The 21,839-nt window shown below is 48.6% G+C and overlaps 1 protein-coding gene across 2 annotated transcripts in view; it reads left to right on the forward strand.

The window, feature by feature from the left end:
* The first annotated feature begins 307 nt into the window (after nt 1-307).
* The window catches only part of LOC309517743 (inactive phospholipase C-like protein 2), a 37,193-nt gene continuing 15,661 nt past the window's right edge, over nt 308-21,839 (forward strand). The window contains exon 1 of one of the 2 annotated variants that reach the window (XM_082197175.1): nt 308-830. In XM_082197175.1, coding sequence (XP_082053301.1) covers nt 594-830 — 237 coding nt within the window. In that variant the 5' untranslated portion in view covers nt 308-593. The remainder of the gene's footprint in view (nt 831-21,839) is intronic. The other variant, XM_082197174.1, reaches the window with a different exon arrangement.

Raw genomic sequence — 21,839 nt, forward strand, 5'->3', positions numbered from 1 at the left:
TATCCACGCAGGCACTGAAGCCATAACAATCACGGGCAGGCGGCTGAACGTGTGAACGGAGAAAAGCCCTGCATTTGCGTCCCTTGCATTAACCCTGCCGCCGCGGGATCCAACAGGCGGGGGTGCCGAGCAGCCCTCCGGGGGTGAGCTCCAGGCCCTCCCGAGCGCAGCACGCGCAGGGGCGAATTCTCTCCTTTGATTGCAGCGCCGGCAAGAGGAAAAAAAGGTTCCGGGGCTCCAAAGAGCGCCTTGGCGGGAGGAGGGGCGCGGGGAGGAGGAGCCAGGGGGGCGCGCGGTTGCGCGGGTCTCTCGCTCGTGGGGCCGCGCAGCGGTTTGGGGTAGGGGCTGTGCTGCGCCTGGCCCCGCCCCAGCCGTCCCACCATCCCTCCACCCCCGGCGGCGGCAGCGGCAGCGTCTGCTCGCTCGCTCGCTGGCTGTGTCCGTCCTTCCTTCCTTCCCCGGCAAAGGGGAGCCGGCATTGCCAAGCCGTGGGTCAGGGGCGCGCGCCAAAAGGCGTGCAAGCGCCGCTGGGGCAGGAGCTGAGGACCCCGTCTGGGCCGGGCCGGTGCGGCTGCTGGGAGCCCCGCGGGGGGATGGCGGACGGAGCCCCCGGTGGTCCCCCCTCGGGCTCGCCCCGGCCCGGGCCCCCCCGCGCCCCGCAAAAAGAAGAAGGACCTGCAGCCGCCGCCGCTACAGCCGCAGGAGCTCCCGGCGACCTGAGTCCGCTGCGCTCCGGTTCCGGAGGCTCCGCTTGCAGCAGCCGCGACAACTCGGCCGAGAGGGACCCCCCCGGCCTGGCCAGGACCGCCCCCGCCGCCGGCATCATGAAGGTGGGTGCTGCTCGCTCGACTTCCACCCTCCTTGTACCGCCCTCCGACTCCCTTGGCACGTGTGTGTAAGGTTCGTTCCCCCCACCCCATTTAATCTGGAATCCCCGCAGGGATTTCCCAGCTCCCCCTCCTTAAGGACATCCTTACTGAGCCCCATAACAGCGGCAGCTAATCACCTCTTTTCTCCTGTCGCCGCCACCGCGTGCCACCATTTCTGTCCTCATCTGACCTTCTAAATCTAACCTAGGGATCCAGGAGAGATTCCAAACGCAGCAGCTTTGCCTTGCCCTCTCCGCGCCGAGAGCGCCCCCGCTTCAGTGCCACCCCCTTCCAACTTCATCCCTTTTCAGAAACAACAGGTGCTGGGGTTCCTGCTTGGGGTTTTTCACTGGCAACAGAGAAAGGCACTCTGCATATACCCAGAGGTGCTCTGATCTTCATTGTAGTTTGAGATCTTCAAAGCTGAGATGTGTGACGTTGAAAACTGATTCAGGGGTTCAGAGTAAGCTGCTCTCCTCTGGAGACGCCCCCCCCATACTCTATCAGCCTGGTCAGCCTTCACCGTTGTAAATCCACACTGAAGTTGGAGCTTCTGACCTTTGTCAACGGCTCCCCCAAAAGGAAACATTTGAGCCCCTATACCAGCAACAACAAAAACAGCTTTCCAACTCTATACATGCGAATCTTTTTTTTGCTTTCATAAGGAGGCATATTCAAAACTCACTTTATGCAGACCCACTTGGTACAAAGCGCTAAGACAAACCAAGGATTAGTAAGAATGAGTGAACATGCAGGTTCTCAGAGCAAAGAGCACAGCTGCTGCCACTGTTCTACCTGGGTATGCATGGGTATTTCTGGAATGTGTGACTCGGTTCCACGGAATAACTTCATGTCTGAAGCAACATGCATATTGCATCTACAGTGTCCTCATAGGTAGTGGTCCATCTGCACAGGCAGGTCATTTCTAAAATGTTGCAGCCATAAAATGTATATGGATGTAAAAGGTAAAGGGACCCCTGACCATTAGGTCCAGTCGCAGACGACTCTGGGGTTGCGGTGCTCATCTCGCTTTACTGGCCGAGGGAGCCAGCATGACTAAGCTGCTTCTGGCGAACCAGAGCAGCGCACGGAAATGCCGTTTACCTTCCTGCCGGAGTGGTACCTATTTATCTACTTGCACTTTGACGTGCTTTCAAACTGCTAGGTTGGCAGGAGCAGGGATCGAGCAATGGGAACTCACCCTGTCGCGGGGATTTGAACCGCCACCTTCTGATCGGCAAGTCCTAGGCTCTGTGGTTTAAGCCACAGTGCCACCTTCGTCCCGTTTATGGATGAGAGAGGGCCAAAAGTGGCACAAATGGTAGATTTCCTCCCAACTTTGGTCTGCTTCATTCATTCCCCTACATCACTTGGTTACTGCATGCTTGTATTTAACAACTTGCTCAGTAGCCGTAGGCCAGCCTTCCCCAATCTGGTGCCCTCCATATGATGTGTACTACAACTCCCTTCAGTCCGAGTGGGAACTACAGTGCTAACAGCTATGGGAGGTCAGTCTTATGGGGTACCCGGGACAGCTAGTCATCTTGCTTGTGGATGACAGTCTCTTTTTCCTCATCTGCAGGGGGGCTCCTGGCTGGGTTTCCAAATGCAAGTAACAAAAGGGGCAGTGTTAGAAACTCAGATATATAAGCTAATAGCGGTTTGCAACACATTAAAACCTCAAATAAAACAATCCAGACTAAAAACAAAATTCAAGCTTTAAAAAAAAGGTCCTTCTCTAAGTGACATTTTGCTTTCCTCATATTTATTTACCTACTTGATTTATAGAGCTTTCCCATAGCAGAAGAACTCTGGGAAGCCAGTGTGGTGTAGTGGTTAGAGCAGGGGTCAGCAAACATTTTCAGCAGGGGGCTCAGCAGCACTGTCCCTCAGACCTTGTGGGGGGCCGGACTATATATATATATTTGGGGGGGGAATGAACAAATTCCTATGCCCCACAAATAACCCAGAGATGCATTTTAAATAAAAGGACACATTCTACTCATGTAAAAACACGCTGATTTCCAGACCATCCGCGGGCCGGATTTAGAAGGCAATTGAGCCGGATCTGGCCCACAGGCCTTAGGTTGCCATGGGTTAGAGTGTCAGGCGAAGACCTGGGAGAACAAGGTTCAAATCCCCACTCAGTCATGAATCTCACTGGGTGACCTTGGACCAGTCACTGCCTGTTAGCTTAACCTACCTCACAGGGTCATTGTAGGGATTAACTGGGGGGGGGGGTAAACTATGTACTCCATGGAGAAAAAGGTGAGATATAAATGCAATAAATAATCTCTTCTGCTTACTCTCTTAAGAAAGCTGGAGGGGTTAGCCAGATGGAGACGTCAGTCACCAACCTGGCCTCCAGAGATCTCCATGTGGTCGCAGTTGAACCTGTGCCAGTCGCAAAATGCTCCTGGTGCCTGGCTGATTTCTAAGACTGAAAAAGGGGAGCCTAATCAGTATTTCTAAGCAGAGCCTCTTCCCACTGGAACATAGGAATCTGCCGTATTCTGAGTCAGACCCCAGCTCTGCGCTGTCTGGCAGCGGCTCTCTAAGGTGTCAGGCAGTATTCTCTCTCTGCCCTACCTGGAGATGCCAGGCTTTGAACCAGGGACCTTCTGCATCCAAGGCAGACGCCATACCTCTAAGCTACGGCCTTTCCCTAAAGAGCCTGCAGTAGTAACTTCCCACCCCCCGCCCCTAGTTCTGGTTGAAGTTCGTACGAAAATCCTAGGAAGGTGTCTCTGACATTTCCACAACGGACATAAAGGTCCAGTCCAGGTATAGGCAAACTTGGCCCTCCAGATGTTTTGGGACTACAACTCCCATCATCCCTAGCTAACAGGACTGGTGGTCAGGGATGATGGGAGTTGTAGTCCAAAAACATCTGGAGGGCCGAGTTTGCCTGTGCCTGGCCCAGTCCCTGTTGCAAACCAAGGCTGGCCAGATCACTGTGTCACATTGGCCGCAACATTTGCATGTCAACGAAGCTCCCGCTTGTCAGTTGAGCTCGGTTGTTCTCTACTATTGGCTGTGCACATGACATATATTCAAAGCACATTTAAAGCCCTCTCCGCCTGTCCAAAACAGAAGAAGAAACCTGGGAAATGGAAGCTTGTCAAGGGAGCTGTGAATGGCAACTCTTTTTGAAGGGTAATTACAGTTCCTAGGATTCTTTGGAAGCAGGGAGGGAATATGCTTTAAGTTCATGGCGCATATGTAGCTACAAGCGGCGCCAGCTCTTTCACTCCCTTCCCCGGCTGAGTTCCTTCACCAGGCTGAGATCCTTGAACTGGAGCAAGCAGAAAGGTACACACACAGCAGATAGTTGCTGATCGCTCCTGCAAATGAGCCAAGCCTCATGTTGCACGGGGCGGGGCAAGGGGAGAGCCAATAAGCTTGTCAGTGCATGTATCCTTGGAAGGATGTTGCTGTCATCTCCCCCACCCCTCCATCATCGCCTGCTGTGAAGGGGTTCTCGGGTTCCCTTGGGTTATTTATGTCTTGTTTACCAGAATCCAAATGGCCAAGGCCATTCCTTGGCCTGGAGGATCCAAGGAAACAGAATCACGTGGTCACTTGTTCGGCTGTGACGTGACCTTCCTTGTGCTGCTGCTTTCGTGACGGAAATATTTGGGGGCCCTCTGGAAATGGCAACTTCCTTGGGCGTTAGAGAAGGCGAAGGGTAGGAAGATTAAGGGCGGTAGGGCCACAGATGCCACGTGGATTGTTGTTGTTTTTTTAATAGCCAGTTGGGCCGCTCCATATGAAAAGCTTAATTTGAGATGGCTGAATTTGAGCGGCTGCTCATGGTGGCTACGTTCTCTGAATGCCTGTTGCTGGGAATGCTGGACGAAGACAGCGCTCACCTGCCGGCTGCATTTGCAGGGTTATGAACAGTTGAATCTAGTTATAGTTTTATTTTTTATTTATTAAATTTGTATGCCGCCCTTCATCCGAAGAACACATTGTAGTTCACAGCATGGAAGTACAAAATGAGAACATAAATAGCAAAACGAAAACAAACCAATAACCTTCTCCATGAGAAGCCTGGAGGGTGGCAACCCTAGAATGGGCCTTTTCTGCAGTGGCTCCCTGTTTGTGGAATGCTCCCCCCAGGGAGGTTTGGCTGTTGCCTTCATTATATACCTTTAGGCACCAGGCGAAAACATTCTTCTACCATGCCTTTGGCTGATTGACATCCAATGCCCTTTTAAATGAGTTGTGGGATTTGTTTTTGTTCTTATTTTTATTATGTACTTTGCGTTGTGAACTGCCCTACGGATGCAGGGCAGTACAGTGGTACCTCGGGTTACAGACGCTTCAGGTTACAGACTCTGCTAACCCAGAAATAGTACCTCAGGTTAAGAACTTTACCTCAGGATGAGAACAGAAATTGTGTGGTGGTGATGCAGCGGCAGTGGGAAGCCCCATTAGCTAAAGTGGTACCTCAGGTTAAGAACAGTTTCAGGTTAAGAACGGACCTCCAGAACGAATTAAGTTCTTAACCCGAGGTACCACTGTATACAAATTTAATTAATTAATAACACCAATCCCTCTTCCACAAACACATTTAAAGCCTAGTTATAGAGAAATGTTTTCACTTACAAATGTTTTGTAATGAAGGCACCAGGCAAACTTCTCTGGGGAGAGCATTTCTTAATTCAGCATTGCTCCTGGGCATTGTGGGAAATTTGAAAGGAATCTCGTTGCAGCTGCTGGCACTGCTTAGAGTTCTGGGTTGGACTTTCCCCCCTCCTAAAGGGATCCCCAATGCAGTTGTCAATTATGGGCTCTGCCCTAATGCCAGCCCTGAGAAGGCGCCTCTCTCAGCACAAAAGTAACTATAGTTGGCCAGCCTACATGCACCTGAGATTGGTGGGAGAACTTTCAAGTCAAGCAGCGTGTGGCTTTCAGGCACACTTGAGTCCCAGCACCTCTCATCTTGGGATGGGGCAAAAGCGCTCCATGTTATATTGTGGTGCCAGTCCTCACGTAGCCAAAACTCATGCCCAAGGGGGAAGTGCCAGCAGGCTTGGGGTGTGGGGACCTCAATTTATGCAGAAGTGCATACAAAATATTTAGGGAGAAAAACTCTTGAGTGGTGGTGAGACCCCAAAGCAGCTAAGCCTTTTTTAAGGGAAAAAGGGGAGGATGACATAGCTGGCTGGAAGGTCAGGAGAACGTTACCCCATAATGTTTTGTTGCAGGACTCACCTGACGTTATTTTTTCACATGTTCCAGGATTGGGTTTTGGCTCTGAAAATGGGTTCTGAGAATGAGCTTTTTGGGAGGTGGGATCCTGGCTGCACCCCATCTCCCCTTAGTAGTCTGCATGCCTATGGAAGGGAACCCATAAGGTCTGTGTCTTTAATCCTCAACGATGAGATGCTGTTGGTGTGAACAAGTCTAATGTTATAGCTATCTACTGAGTCGGATGGTTCTACGTAGTGTGTTGTATTTTCCTGCTCAACACTTTGGGGGCCTAGACCAAAAAGCAGCATAGAAAGAAACTGTTGGTGATAGTTCATGTAGCCCAGTCTTGAAACTGAAATAAATGGGGGGTGAGGTTGAGAATGCTCTCGAGCAAATTTTCTTTATCCAGACTTTTTATGTGGGGGGTGGGCAGGAAGGGGAAGAAAATAAGTATATATGTTCTAATCGAAGATGTATGCATTGCAGCATTTACAATTATGCTTTTGAGAAGTCTTGTGGCAGGGAAGAAAAAAATAATTTGTGCAAAGTATTGAAATTGCCTAAGGTAAGCAGGGCTCCCCCTGCCCCCCAGCCAGAACTCAGTTCCCGCACCTCTCAGGTGGGCACCATTGCCATTATAAGAGAACAAGGGATGGTGAGTTTCAGCACCTCTTTTTCTAGAAAAATAGCACTGCAGTTACAAGGGTGGCCGAATACACAAGGGCAGGCATGTCCAAAGTCCGTTTCGGGGACCTAATCCTTGGCCTGCTGGTCAATTTAATCCAGCCTCCATGGCAGTATATGTCCCGGGGTAAAATCCTAAAAACAGCTTCAATCCCAAAAAGAAGCTCAACAACTTTGGGCTAAAATTGTAAAAAAAGGCCCACAACTTCAATCCTAAGAAAGGCCAACAAATTTGGTCGGCCCCCACGGCCCTTCACTTCATCAAATCTGGCCCTCTTTGAAAAAAGTTTGGACACCCCTGCATCAGGGGGACAGGGTTAACAGTTGCGTACACTGGCTAAAATTTCCTCTTCTGCACAACTCTTAAAGGTGCAGGAGTCCTGTTCTCCTTTTGCGGCTGGCCACCCTAATACTTACTACCTAAAAATGCATTGACAATATTTAAGTTTGAATAGAGCCATACAAAGCTGTCACTGGTCTGTCTAACCACCAGCCGTGTACTCTGACTGGTAGTGACTTTCCCAGGTCTCAAGCAGAGAGCCCTGCTTCACGGTATCATTTAAACTAGTGATCTTGTCAGATTTCATGCATTCGCAGTGTGAGCTGTGTTTCTTGAGTGTCACTCAAATTACTATTTCAAAATGAATTTTGCAATGCTGGCACTCAAAACTCTGCTGCACTTGGGTGGAGTTTGGGGTTCTGTATCTGCTTAGGGCAGCCAGATTTTTAAAAAGAAAGAATTGGGTACATGGGGGCTCCTGTGCCTTTAATATTTGCATGGAATAGGGAATTTCAGTAGGTGGTGCATTTTGACTATTAAAGATGCAATAACCTAGCTTTCTTTTGCCTCTGACCAGTCACCAGAGATCTGCTGCTTACTTTGACTGGCAGCAGCTGTTTGGCAGCGTGTGCAGAGCATCATCCCCAGCCCGTGAAATCAACTTTGAAAATGACCTTATTCCCAGGACTGGCTAGTTGTCTCATGTGTCCCAATGTTCATGGAATCGTAGAGTTGGAAGGGGCAAGGGCCATCCATTCCAACCCTCCACAATGCAGAAATCTTTTGCCCAACGTGGGACTTGAACCCGCAACCCTGAGATGAAGCGTCTCAGAAACAGTAACAACTGAGCTATGTTGGTATTGTCTGCTCTTGACGGGCAGCAGCTCTCTTAGGAAACTAGGCGAAGAGCCGTTCTTGTCACCCGCTCTCTTAAAACTTTTAAAGGTAAAGGTAAAGGGACCCCTGACCATTAGGTCCAGTCATGGCTGACTCTGGGGTTGTGGTGCTCATCTCGCTTTATTGGCTGAGGGAGCCGGCGTACAGCTTCCGGGTCATGTGGCCAGCATGACTAAGCCGCTTCTGGCGAACCAGAGCAGCACACGGAAACGCCGTTTACCTTCCCGCCGGAGCGGTACCTATTTATCTACTTGCACATTGACGTGCTTTCGAACTGCTAAGTTGGCAGGAGCAGGGACCGAGCAGCGGGAGCTCACCCCGTCGCGGGGATTCAAACTGCCGACCTTCTGATCAGCAAGTCCTAGGCTCTGTGGTTTAACCCACAGCGCCACCCACATCCCTTGACCCTTTTAACCGAGGGTCAAACCTGGTGGCTTCTGCCTGCAAAACACCTCCTCTGCTGCTGAGGCTCAGGTCCCTCCCAGAATCCTTTGCACTGGAGACTTTTCTGCATGGCGGTGGTAGGGCTGAGCCGTAGCAAACCCCATGTGCCAAAAACCTCGAGGTGTGACTCTGCTCCAGGTGTCCCATCTTGATATTACTGACTCCCCCCTGCTCCCCCCTTTATTTCCCCCATCTATAGGGCATGAACCTCAGTGTGGGCGTTTACTGCGGGGTTCTGATGGAGGTGCCCTTGGTAGGTGTGTGTTTCTAAAAGCGGCCTTTTAAATGTTTTTGCGTCACGGTTGTTCATCTCCAGAATAGGTTGCTGTCACCCGAGACCCGCCTCCTTGCTCCTTGCAGCCTATTTTAAGCACTGATTGCTCCAGTGCTATTAATACAGGGTGTGTGGGCTGCGTTCCAGCCCCTCTGCCACCCCCCAGCTTGTTAGGCCTTTCTCATGCACCTTGGAGGAGAAGGAATTCGCTTGCCCTGCAGTCGGGAGCGTGTTTTGAAAAGGCTACAGTTGACGGAACAGGCTTACCATTCCTCCAGTGGCCTTTCTAAAGAAAAAAAATCATCCGGGGGTTTGGGTGCATGTGGATTGTGGTGCACTCCCTGGGATGTGCCCATGGCGGTGATAGAATATGTTATTTTTTGCAAGTGCACAAGGGTAGGGTGTTGGAGGCCAGGGGAAGATCTGGAAAGGCACAGCAAGAAGTGCCAAAGCTCTGTTACCTTGGCAGCTAAACTCATGGAATCCTGAGACCTGGTATGGGGCAAGGGCATGGCTAGGGAAATAAAATCTCTGTTTGGCTACGCAGCCCACTAGTCGACCTTGGGATAGCTTCCCGCTAGCTTTAACAGTGTTGTTGTGATGATGGAGTGGGTTAATTCCCTCTGTATGTGGCCTGAGTGGGACTCTGTATGTGGGACGCAGGTGGCGCTGTGGGTTAAACCCCAGAGCCTAGGGCTTGCCGATCAGAAGGTTGGTGGTTCGAATCCCCGCGACAGGGTGAGCTCCCGTTGCTCGGTCCCTGCTCCTGACAACCTAGAAGTTTGAAAGCACGTCAAAGTGCAAGTAGATAAATAGGTACCGCTCTGGCGGGAAGGTAAACGACATTTCCGTGCGCTGCTCTGGTTCGCCAGAAGTGGCTTAGTCATGCTGGCCACATGACCCGGAAGCTGTACGCCGGCTCCCTCGGCCAATAAAGTGAGATGAGCTCTGCAACCCCAGAGTCAGCCACGACTGGACCTAATGGTCAGGGGTCCCTTTACCTTTTTCTGTGGCCTGAGTGCTGTGGACGGTGGCTTGGGTACAAATTTGACCAATCTGAAAGTGGTGAGAAAAGATCGGGAACGCCAACTCATTGGCCTATGTGATCCAAGCTACAGTGAAGCATAGAGCAAGTGTATTGCAAAGGCTCCCCTTCCCCTCCCCATCTTTGAGGTGTACAATGAGCTCTTAGTCTTTCCATTTCACAGATAGGAAAACTGAGGCTGAAAGATAGCACCCTCCCTTGAGGTCACCCAGTGAGACTTGAACAGAATTGGGCTTTGAACTCTGGTCTCCAAGTTTCATCCTGAGTTTTTAGAGAGTGTAAGAGGACATGTCTCTGCCCTAAGGAACGTACAATCTAAAATTTGACACGGAGGAAAACAACAGGGCAGTAGAAGGGAAATGGAGGCAAGGTAAACAGAGAAGAAGTATGTACTTAAACTTATGTTGCTAATTTAGTTGCACAGTAGGGCACGGGAACAGAAAGGTGTTCTAGATAAGGTAGTTCAGGAGCCTTTTGAAAGGCGCACACAAAGGCCATCTTTGTCAAGTACTGGAGGGGGGAAAGTGTTGCCCATTTATGGGCAGTCCCCCCTCCCTCCATGAGCACTTGTCTGTGTACCTCCATTATTCAGGTGTAATGCACGGATAGAACTAATTAAACAAATGGCCAAAAATAAAACAAAAATGCTTCCTTTTACATTGTCGTCACCACACTGACTGACTGACGCAGGTTACATCTGCCTCTAAGTGACAGCTGAAGAAGTCCTGGTGCAGAAATCACACCCACCCCCTTCATCTGTTGCAGAGGAAACACAGACCACGTGTCCACTGCCAAAGGATGCAGCTCTCTGGGGCAGGGGACTCGGGGGGGGGGGAGAGAACGCACCATCTGACCCCAATCCAATGCCCTCCAGATGTTTTGGACTTCAAGCTTCCATCAGCGGTAGCTAAAGCCCAAAACATCTGGAGAGTCCCAAATTGGAGAAAGCTAGAACGGACAGAGGCTGCACTTCAGAGAGAATTTGCAGGTGCCTAAAAAAAGTGTTTTGGGTATCTAACATGAATGCAGCTCCTCCAGTCTCTGGCTGAGCCCTCAATCAATTTTCAAATGAGCCTTTGGCATGGGATACATTCTGCCAAGGGGGGAAAGTTCCCCCCCGGCGGATCTGAGAGGCTGCAGTGGGATGTGGGGAGGAGGCGATGGCTGGTGCAATGCTGCAATTCCTTTCCTGCTTTCCACCTGCCTGGCTAGAGATGCAGTTGGCTGCCCATCTGTTGTTCAGCTATTTATTGATAATCTTTTTGCTCGGGTTTTTTGGTACCCTGACCAGGCTGCCCCGGAGGAGGGATGCAGATGGGGATGAGAAGGAGCTTTTAGCAAGGAAGGTGCAAATTCCACCCCCTCCCCACAAAAAATTTCGTTAGCAAATTAATTCCACTTGGACAGCAAAGCAGCTCATTGGGACTTTTGAGATTAGGGCCTGGCAGGACGCGTTTTAATCACTGGAGGTTAATGGACCAAGAAAGCAAATAATCTTCTGGTGCCAGAGGGCTATTTGCGGGGTGGGAGGGGGGAAGGAGTCTGCCCAGTTTGGCAACTGGATCCACCACAGCAACTGGGGGAGGCTGGAAACCTCAATAAAACTGCTAGCACATTTGTAAAGCTAAGCAGGGTCCGGTATGGTTTCAAATTGGATGGGAGAGCGCGCGTTGAGATTCCTGTATTTCAAGGGGGGTTGGACTACATGACCCTCAAGGTCCCTTCCAGCTCTACAAATCTATGACTCTGTGAACTTGCAGAGCTGCCTAAGACTGACCTTCTCCAATGTGGACCCCATCTGCACTATAAAGAGCTATCATACCACTTTAAGCAGATATGGTTTTCCCCAAAGCTTCATGGGAAGTGTAGTTAGTTAAGGGTGCTGGGAGTTGTATTTCCAATCCCCAGAATTCCTTGGGAAGAGGGATGGATTGTTCAACCACTCTGAGAAATTCCGGACATTTGCTTTGTACATGCTCAGAGCCATTCTCTCCCCTCCTTTGGAGGTTCTGGCCTGAGGTCTGGTGCTCTGATGAGCCAAGGAATGTAGACGTGACTTTTGGCCAACAAGGCAGTGCTTGTGAGCCGCCTGTGCAAGGGGAATGTTTCACACAATGAAATGAGAAGAGCCTAAATTAAGCCCTGCCTAACTGGCGCTGGGCAGCCCTACAGTCTGCTTTATTAAGGGAGTCATTCCTTCTTTCCTTCCTTCCTGGCTTTGCGTTCCTATTTTATTCTCCCTGTCCCCAAGCCAGCCCAAGCCAAAACACCTGTTCGGATTCCAAAGGCAGGAAAAGTTATTCTTCTAGTACAAACTTCCTGAGGAGGTCCAGATCCGGCCCTTCAGCTGTGCCTTATAGGGAGGAAGTGCATCTCATGCTGGGAAGAGGTTTAGTCAGTTTCTGAGTCCCTTCCCTCGTGCGCTCCCCCCCCGCCCCCCCTTGCCGCAGCCTGGTGTCCATCTGCCTACCGCATTAAAGAGAGAGAAGCAGAGCCTCTTGCAAACATTTGCGCCATTCAAAGCAACCTGAGACACCATCTGGGGCTGCTTTTGGGAGGGGGACGTTCAAAGATATTCATAGCTGTTGATCCCACAGAGAGAAAGCTAGAGGGAGAAGCGCTTTATATGGCTGTTGGTCCATCAGCACTAGATGTGACACTTTGCAGAGCAACACAAGCAAATACACACACAGAAGTACTTGTGCTAAGGCGAGGGGTAGGCCCATGACCTGAATGCGGCCCTCACATTCTCTCTGGCCGGCCCTTGGGACTCTTCCTAGGCCACACCCCTCCCTGACCTTGCTCGACCCTCTCCTTGAGTGTTGTCATCAGCTGATGAGCAGGGATTAAAGCACTTCTTAAAAGTGCTGTTTGAAGCCGCTTGTGGGCTTTTGCCAGCGGGCGTGAGGCTGTTTAACGTGGTGTGGTACTGCTTTAAATGTATAATATGTGTTGCGTAGTGGTTTTGATCCAGGACTAGGAAGAACTCAGCTTAAACCCACAGTTGTCCATAAATCTCCCTGGGGGCCCAAGCCCCTGCCCCTACCCTGCAAAAACAGAGGCTAAATTCTGCTCAGTGGGGCAGACAAGCTACCCAGTAATAGTACCTTTTTCTTGTCTAAATTCAGTGTCAAGTTTACCCAGTTCATTACAGTGCCCAGGCATTGATTCAGAATACACAATGCCTCACTTTGATTTCATGAAAAGGAGAGGTGGAGATGCAGGCCACCTGCATCTCCAGAATGGCACATAGCTCCAGATAGCATCTGTCCGTGGTTTCATACAGATGTTAAACAGCATAGGGCAGAGGTCGCCAACCTAGGCCATGGGCACATTTTGATTTTTGAGTAAACGCTGTGTGTGGGTGCCGCCACCCTTTCTGGTTGCTTTTCTCCCCGCTCCTCCTCCTCTGGATCAGTCCCCCATCCCCAAAGAAAGTGCTTATGCACAGACCTCACTTTCCCAAGGAGCTGACAGAGCAGAATTAAGCTTAGCTGCAAAAAGGACATAGAGTTGAAAGAAGTAGGCATGAATGTCATTCTTCCAACTTCCTCCTCCTATTCTGTGTACAGTGGTACCTTGGGTTACATACACTTCAGGTTACATACACTTCAGGTTACAGACTCCGCTAACCCAAAAATATTACCTCAGGTTAAGAACTTTGCTTCAGGATGAGGACAGAAATCGTGCTCCGGTGGCGCGGCGGCAGCAGGAGGCCCCATTAGATTAAGTGGTGCTTCAGGTTAAGAACTGTTTCAGCTTAAGAATGAACCTCTGGAACGAATTAAGTACTTAACCCAAGGTACCACTGTACTTCTCAAGGGAGGGGGGAAAGTAACTATCTCTGATCACGGCGGCCAAGGACGCGATGGGAGGGAGGCCTCAATGGCTTTGTGAATGCCAGGGGAAGACTTCAGGGGATCCTGGGCCCTGCTTTGGTCACCCATGAAATAGGGAATATGTAGGGAACCCAATTGCCTAGCTGCAAAGGGGCAGAGTGCTGACCTTGCCAGCACCACATTCTGGAATCAGCCATCCAATAGGTGCAGAATCACTGAGGTCGCTCCAACCCCCAGCCCAGACAGCCTAACCAGTTGGATACCATGTAGTACAAAAAGGCTCTAAGAGATACAGGAGAAATCAATATGATCACTGTCCTCCTCCTCTCAGCAAAGGTCATCCCCCAGGGCAACCGAGGCAGTTTCCATTCCAAAACCAGGCCTGAAGCCCAGTTGAAATGGATCTAGAAAGTCAGTTTCATCCAAGAGTACCTGAAGCTGGCCGGTGACAATCTTGCTCCAGCACCGTGCCCAGAAAGGGGATGTTGGCAACTGGTCTGCAGTTTTTATTTTCTGGGTCCAGGCTAGGTTTATTCATAGCTCCTGGCCCTTCTCCAGGCAATCTGGATTGAAGCGTGCAAAATAAAAGATTATGGAAATAGTTCTGATTTGCAAAATAACGCAGGTTGCAGAACCTAGCTTTTTTTAAAAAGATATTTATTAAATTTTCACAAATTATAAAATTAAACACAATACAAACAAACACACACACACAAAGACAAACAAATATAATTTCAAATCCTTATTCTCTTAAAACTTACTTCACCGACCTCCTCATACCTCCCCTTTCTGCATTCCAATTTCAAATATTTAGTTTAGCAAATCCTCACCCTTAATTTAATCTAATTGTAATCCTTTCTTTTCTTTTAACCTAATCTTTACAGCTGTAATCCGCTTACTTCTATAGCCGCAACATTTTAACACTCATTAATTTTAAAATGTCTCTTAAGATAGATCTTAAATTTCTTCCAATCTTCTTCCGCCGTCTCTTTTCCCTGATCTCGGATTCTGCAAGTCATTTCAGCCAGTCCCATGTAGTCTATCACCTTCATCTGCCATTCTTCCAGAGTGGGTAGATCTTGTGTCCAGAACCTAGCTTTTCTTGCTGCAGAATTTGGGATTTCCTAGGCAGAGATTTTTCTTTCCTTTTTTTAGTGTAGAGTACCCAAAGCTCTAAATATAACTTAATGCCTGCCTAGCCAAAACCAAACATCACTTCTTACTGCAAATCTATGAGGCACTGTTTGCTTGTTTATTGCAGAACCCAGGCTGTTGTGACAGCTTAGGCTAAGGAAGAAGGGAAGCTTTGAGCTGGGGTATTAGTTGTAGCGGGAAGGAGGCAAAGGACTGAGAACCATGCATGGGACAGAAAAAAAGCTCTTTTCTCCAGCAATGGGGCTGTTTCCCTCCCTGTTTCCTCCTCTGGTTTCTAAAACCTCAGCGTCCTCAGCCTCTGTGTTTTCATAACCTTGCTTAAGATGAAGAACAGTGAGCCACATGGTAACTTTGGACTCTGCGATGTTCGGACACTCTGTTATAAACTCACAGCTACTCCCCACAGCTACTCCTCTCTGAATGTTACAGAACCTTTGGGCAAACACACAGTCCTCTGGGAAGTTCTCCCGTGCAAAAACTCCTTTGGAACAAACAAACAGCTCTCGTTCATTTTGGTGGGACTCAAATAGGACAGCCTGGCCACAATACAGCCTGTCATTTATGTACAAAAGGCGCCTTTTTTAATTTACAGGGTTTCATTCATTAGATTTTGAATATTTTGTGTACAAAAAGAAAAGAGACAAACCGCAAGAGACAAACACATACATGTGCAAATGCAGTAAACAACGATTAAGGAAATAATTCTTTTTGCAACAAACAATTGTGGATAGAGGAGCACGAAGTGGGATTTGACTATTGGTCCAAACTTGTCTGCTGCCCATTGCTTAAGCAAACAAGACTGTGCAGGGGCCCCATATCTCCGAAAATATTCTATTCTTTTCCCACTTGGGGAAGGTAACTTTCTCACAAGTAGCTGGGTTGGGTCATGCCTTCCGTCCATTGTTTGCTTAGGGGAAGAGTATCTTCCCTTCCTTGTTGAAGTGCTAAGTGTTTAGCCACCATGAATGCCAGCAATAGGCAGTCAGCATTCCAAAGGGTTGGTACCCTATTCAACAAGTTGTTGACATCTTTGAAACTTGGGTGGGGGGTCCAAAACCACCTTTATGTGGTTGGTTGCCTCTGAACAATACTTTCCTGTCCTTGACATCCTTTTCTGGAAGAGGAATTGTCGGGTCCAGTACACTCTAAAGCAGCGGTTCTCAACCTGTGGGTCTCCAGATGTTGTTGGACTACAACTCCCATCATCCCTGAGCTCTGGCCTTGCTAGCTAGGGGTGATGGGAGTTGTAGTTCAGCAACATCTGGGGACCCACAGGCTGAGAAAGGCTGCTCTAAAGGCAGTTTTGTTGTTGTACTTCAGTCGGACTTACTTCGGAGTAAACATGCATAAGACTGCTCCAAGATTCATTCATTTAGAATGCAGATTCCAAATGCTTGTAAGAGTTGGACTGAGATATTATTTATTATAATCATGAACATGAGAAGAGCCAACCAATTGATTATTATGATTATAATATAATACGTATTGTAATAAATAATAACTCCTTCTCCTACTAAATGTACCCTAAGTGGATACTGCATAACCGCGAGTCTGCTGTTTTAATGGCTGCGTCATTTTAATTGGATTATTCTCTTGTGCATTTTAATTACGGATATTCTTATTTTAACGTCTGTGTAATTGGCTTTTTATATTTTGTAAACCACTTATTGGCACTAAGCAGCATATAAACAAATTAATAAGAGTATTTCCCGGAAGATCTTGCTCCTTCTCTCATTAAGACGGAGCTGCCTGACGTGCATTTACCCCTCTTCTTTCTTTTTTCAAAATCCATTGCTTTTGTAACCAGCTCAAGGCCCTCTCTGTTTTGCCTAAAGAAGGATGCTGCACAAGCTGTGAGGTCTTGTATTTTCATACACAGGTGAAACATAACGAAGGCCACTAAGGTCCGGCCGAACCCAAAGAGTACTCACTAGTGGTTCCTCATCCTTTCAGGAAAACGTGAACAAGAGGGGTGCCGCAGGGTTCTTTCCTGAGCCCATTATTGTTCAATGTCTTTATAAACAACGTGGATGAAGGGATTGAGGGCATGCTCATCAGATTTGTTGACGACCTCAAACTAGGAGGGGTAGCCAGTTCTGCTAAAGTCTGCGTAGAACTGTGTCTCCACTAACAAAACCCCACAGAAATCTACTACAGCCGTACCTTGGATCTCAAACAGCTTAGTTGCTGAACATTTTGGCTCCCAAATGATTGAAAACCGGAAGTGAGTGTTCCAGTTGCAAACTATTTTTGGAAGCCGAAAGTCCGATGGGGCTTCTGATTGGCTGCAGGACCTTCCTGCAGCCAATCAGAAGCTGTGCTTTGGTTTCCGAACATTTTTGAAGTTGAACAGACTTCCGGAACAGATTCTGTTTGACTTCCAAGGTACGACTGTACAGTGTCCCTGACAGGTGGCATTGGCAGGCAATCCACCTTCTACTTTAAAAACCTCTTAGTGAAGGGGAGGTCAGCTCCCTTCCAAGGCAATCTCTTCCACTGTGGGAAAGCTCAAGTCACCAGGATGTTCTTCCTAATGCTTAGCCTGGATCCCTTTTCTTTTAATTTGAGCCCACAGGCTGGGTCCTACCCTCTAGAGCAGGCATGGCCAAACTTGGCTCTCCAGCTGTTTTGGGACTACAATTCCCATCATCCCTGACCACTGGTCCTGTTAGTTAGGGATGATGGGAGCTGTAGTCCCAAAACAGCTGGAGGGCCAAGTTTGGCCATGCCTGCTCTAAAGCGACAGGACACAAATGGGCTCATTGCCATCCATCCATCTGTCCTCCGTAAACTTGTCGTTGAAAGGTTGGCAGAACATGCCTAATTGCTTTAGATTTAGCATGAGGCAGATTCATATAAGACCATGTCATAGGAAGAAGCTGCCTTCAACCTGCTATTCAGACCACATATGCAACATAAAGCACTAGGATTGCATTTTGAACTGCCATGGTTTTCCCCAAAGAATCCTATGACTGTTGCAGAAATCGCCTCAGGTGCCTTTCCCAGACACACCAGGAGACAGCAGGCATTGAACCTGGGGCCTTCTGCATTCAAAGCATGTGCTCTGCCATTGAGTTATGCACTCTACCTTATCCTTAGCTTGTAATGAAGGGGTTGCCTGAGATCTTGGATGCCGTTAATAAAATTAGGGTGAGAGACAGGCAGGTGAGACTCAGGTGTGTGAGATCTGGCTGTCAATACTCAACTTAGGGATGATGTTCTCTTGGCAAGGAGAGAATTCTGGACTTCACATGTTCCAGGAATGAACCGCTGGCACTGAGAACAGGTTCTAGTGTCTAAAATTGGTTGGACTCATTCTTTTGTGTTCAGGCCAGGAACTTTGACCCCCGTTTGCCCCCAAACTCCTCATCTCACCTTCTCCCTCCCACGCCCTCCTGCAGCTGCCGAAACCCAATAATGACTTTGGATAAACATCTCCCGCTCCATCCCAATCTTCTGATCTGTGTCAATTTAGGAACCATCAATTTCCCCTCCTTCCTGTGGTAACCGTAGAGACGGTACATTATGTAACTTTGATGTCTGACTCATCTCCACCCCCTCGCTGTCGATTTTTGTCTCTGCCCAGCTCAGGGTGGTAACCATCCTCCCCTATGTTCTTCGGAACTGGGACCCGCCTGCATCTCCGCGTGGCCCAGGAAAATAAAAAAAGAGGTGTCAGCCTCCATAGAGGTCCCATGGCAGGGCATGGAATAATAATAATAATAATAAATTTATTTATACCCCGCCCATCTGGCTGAGCCTCCCCAACCACTCTGGGCGGTTTCCAATCAAGTGTTAAAAACAATACAGCATTAAATATTAAAAACTTCCCTAAACAAGGCTGCCTTCAGATATCTTTTAAAGATAGGATAGCTGCTTATTTCCTTCACATCTGAAGGGAGGGCATTCCACAGGGCGGGCGCCACTACCGAGAAGGCCCTCTGTCTGGTTCCCTGTAACCTCACTTCTCGCAATGAGGGAACCGCCAGAAGGCCCTCGGCGCTGGATCTCAGGGTCCGGGCTGAACAACGGGGGTGGAGACGCTCCTTCAGGTATACAGGACCTGGAAACGTCTCAGGGGGCAGCCAGGTCCTGATAACCCCATTCCTTCCTGCTCAGGTGCTTTCTGTGGCTCTTGCCAAGGAAGTGGCATGCAAGGAAAAGGTCCCTACATGCCGAGTGGGTGATGGGTGGGCTCAAAGCACTCAAGTTCCAAGGTCAGACCTTATAACCTGGAACTGCTTCTCTGCACCAAAGCACCATCCAGCGACAGTCCTATTAGGACTGTCAAGATTGCCTCTGATCCCGTGCAGAGTTACTTTCCCTTGCTGCTGAGCTGACAGCTCTGCCCACAGTGCATTTATGACTGTGCTTCTCCTCCACATTTATTTTGCCTCCAGGTTGGCAACTGTGGTGATGATGATGATACCTCTCAGGTTACCTTTCCTGTCATGGCTCTCGGCCTACAAACAGCCTTTCAGGCATGTCTTCACAACCGTAAGGGCCGGTGAAAGGAGAGAGGGGGTGCCAGTTATGGTTCTGGTTTGGAAGAAACCCAATTGTATCCGTCCAAGGCAAGGACACAACTACAGTGGTACCTTGGGTTATAAACACCTCAGGTTACAAACACTTCAGGTTACAGACTCCACTAACCTGGAAGTAGTACCTGTGGTTAAGAACTTTACCTCAGGATGAGAACAGAAATCGCCCACTGGTGGCACGGTGGCAGCGGGAGGCCCCATTAGCATCAGGTTAAGAACGGTTTCAGGTAAAGAACGGACCTCCGGAACAATTTAAGTTCATAACCAGAGGTACCACTATACAGATTCCTCGGGTGTTTCTGGTACAGTGGTACCTCAGGTTACAGACGCTTCAGGTTACAGACACTTCAGGTTACAGACTCTGCTAACCAAGAAATAGTACCTCGGGTTAAGAACTGTGCTTCAGGATGAGAACAGAAATCGCACGGCGGCAGTAGGAGTCCCCATTAACTAAAGTGGTACCTCAGGTTAAGAACAGTTTCAGGTTAAGAACGAATTAAGTTCTTAACCCGAGGTACCACTGTACTTGGATCAAGCTTCTTGAGTTTGACTGTGTGCTTTCAGAAGACATAGGGTGGCATCAATTCATTGCATTTAAACCCTGCCTTTCCTCATAACAGAGCTCAAGGGTCATACACATGGTTCTCACCCATTTGTCCCCACAACAGCCCTGAAAGGTAGGTTAGGCAGAGGGAGAGGGAATGGTTCAAAGTCACCCAGTGAGCTGATGGGCATTTGAGCCCAGTCTAAAAGTCTTAATTTTTGCATTGTACTATTAGGCTGTCGTTTTTCCAGCTGCCCATTCTAGGCGTTGGGGGGGGAGGGGGCACTAGCTTAGGGTGTGTGAGGGAGGCTTGGGGTTGGATCCTCAAGTAGCATCCCTAGTCAAGAGGAGGAGATGGCTACATCCAGCAGTGCTTTTATGCCAGCGGAGGAGAGCTGGCAGAGATTTAACCCCTGGGGTGCAAGTTACTTGACTTTCCAGCACAGATGCCCTTTCTGTTTCCAGATGCACAGGCAAGCTTCACCCACCCACCAGCCCAGGACCCAGAAAGGCACATTTCCCTGCCCATCAGAGAGGCGGCCTCCAAAAGCTAGCTGCAGTCACAGTGGCTTGGCAAAATGAGGGAGGGTGGCAATCTTAAAAAAAAAAAAAGGGAATCCCTTCTGGGACCCTTGAAATGTTGACACTCCCCCCCACAAGGGGAGTTCTGCTGTTTGTGAATTTCCCTACCCTGCTTCCTGCAGTCTCCTGGCAGTGAGCTTATCATTTTTCATTGTGCCCAGGAGATGGAGTGCCAATGTTGGCAGGACTTCCTGGTCAGCTGCCAGATTTGTCCTTCGGGCTGCTGTTAGTAGCCGAAGGCTGTTTGTGTGTGGCACTTTGCATTGGTAGAGCTTTATTATTGCATTTGGCCTTTGCACCAGTCCTACAAGGCATGCATCACTTAACTGTTCCCATTTTGCAGATGGGGAAAACTGAGGCTTAAAGAGAAAGTTGCTTGAGGCCTGCAAAACAATATATGTGGTGGAGGAACCGTGGGAACTATAGTTTGTAAAGGGTGCTGGGAACTGTAGCTCTTTGAAGGCTATTCTACAGTTTCAGGGACCCTTCCTGGGAAGCTGTGAGCTTTGAATGTATGGTGTGAATGCAGCCTTCATAAGGCACTTGGTTTGTCATTCTAACACCAGTATTTGGCTTAGCGTTCCCAGCTACAAATCTTTGCCCATAGCAGATTTGTGCACACATGATAGTACATGGGTAAGAAATTATGTTCAGCTTGCATTTCAAGACAATCCCACTTATTTAGAACTCTTCGAAACAAGATTCAAAGCAAAACACAACCATCATTTGAAATACACAAGTCTTGGAACTGCGCAGTGCAGTTCTCCAGGCAAGTAATGTGTACCTCACTCTCACACAAAAAAAACAACAACACATTCTGGAGTAAAGTGTGCATAAAAGTGCATATACATGTTGGTGGAAAAAACATACAGAAATGCATTATATTAGGGGAAAGTTTTCTTCAAAAATGTGCATATTAGATTACACTGCTCCCTATCTCCATTTTATCCTCACAACAACTCTGCTAGGTAGGTTAGGCTGAGACAGTGGCTGGCCCAAGGTCACCCAGTGAGCTGCATGGCTGAGCGGTGATTTGAACCCTGGCCTCTCAGGTCCTAGCCCAACACTCTAACCATTACACCACGATGGGCTTCCTTGTTTACAGTGCAAGCCCAGGAAGAACCTGAAATGGTTTTTGCTTTGAAACTGTACCAGGACTTAGCTAAGGAAAAGTTTCCGGGGTCCTAACCATGGTATACTTGGTTAGGACCCCAGAAACTAGGGGACCCCAGAAATTGCTAAGCGTAAGCTATTCCTATTTCTGTTGTTTCTTTTTGGTGTGATTGCGAGGGGCTGAAAGCTTCACCGGGGCTCAGTTCACAATCCTGGAACACATAAAGTCAACTGAGTAGCTCTGAGCTTGCACAGAGAGAAATGACTTTTAAAAATTTAAATTACTTCCTGATTATTATTTTTTAGTTCTGTGCAGCTTACAGAATAACAATACTGTCCCAATAAAATCCAATTGTACATTTACCAAGCAATG

The sequence above is a fragment of the Podarcis vaucheri genome (assembly GCF_965113315.1).
Source record: "Podarcis vaucheri genome assembly, chromosome: 13".
Classification (NCBI taxonomy): Eukaryota; Metazoa; Chordata; class Lepidosauria; order Squamata; family Lacertidae; genus Podarcis; species Podarcis vaucheri.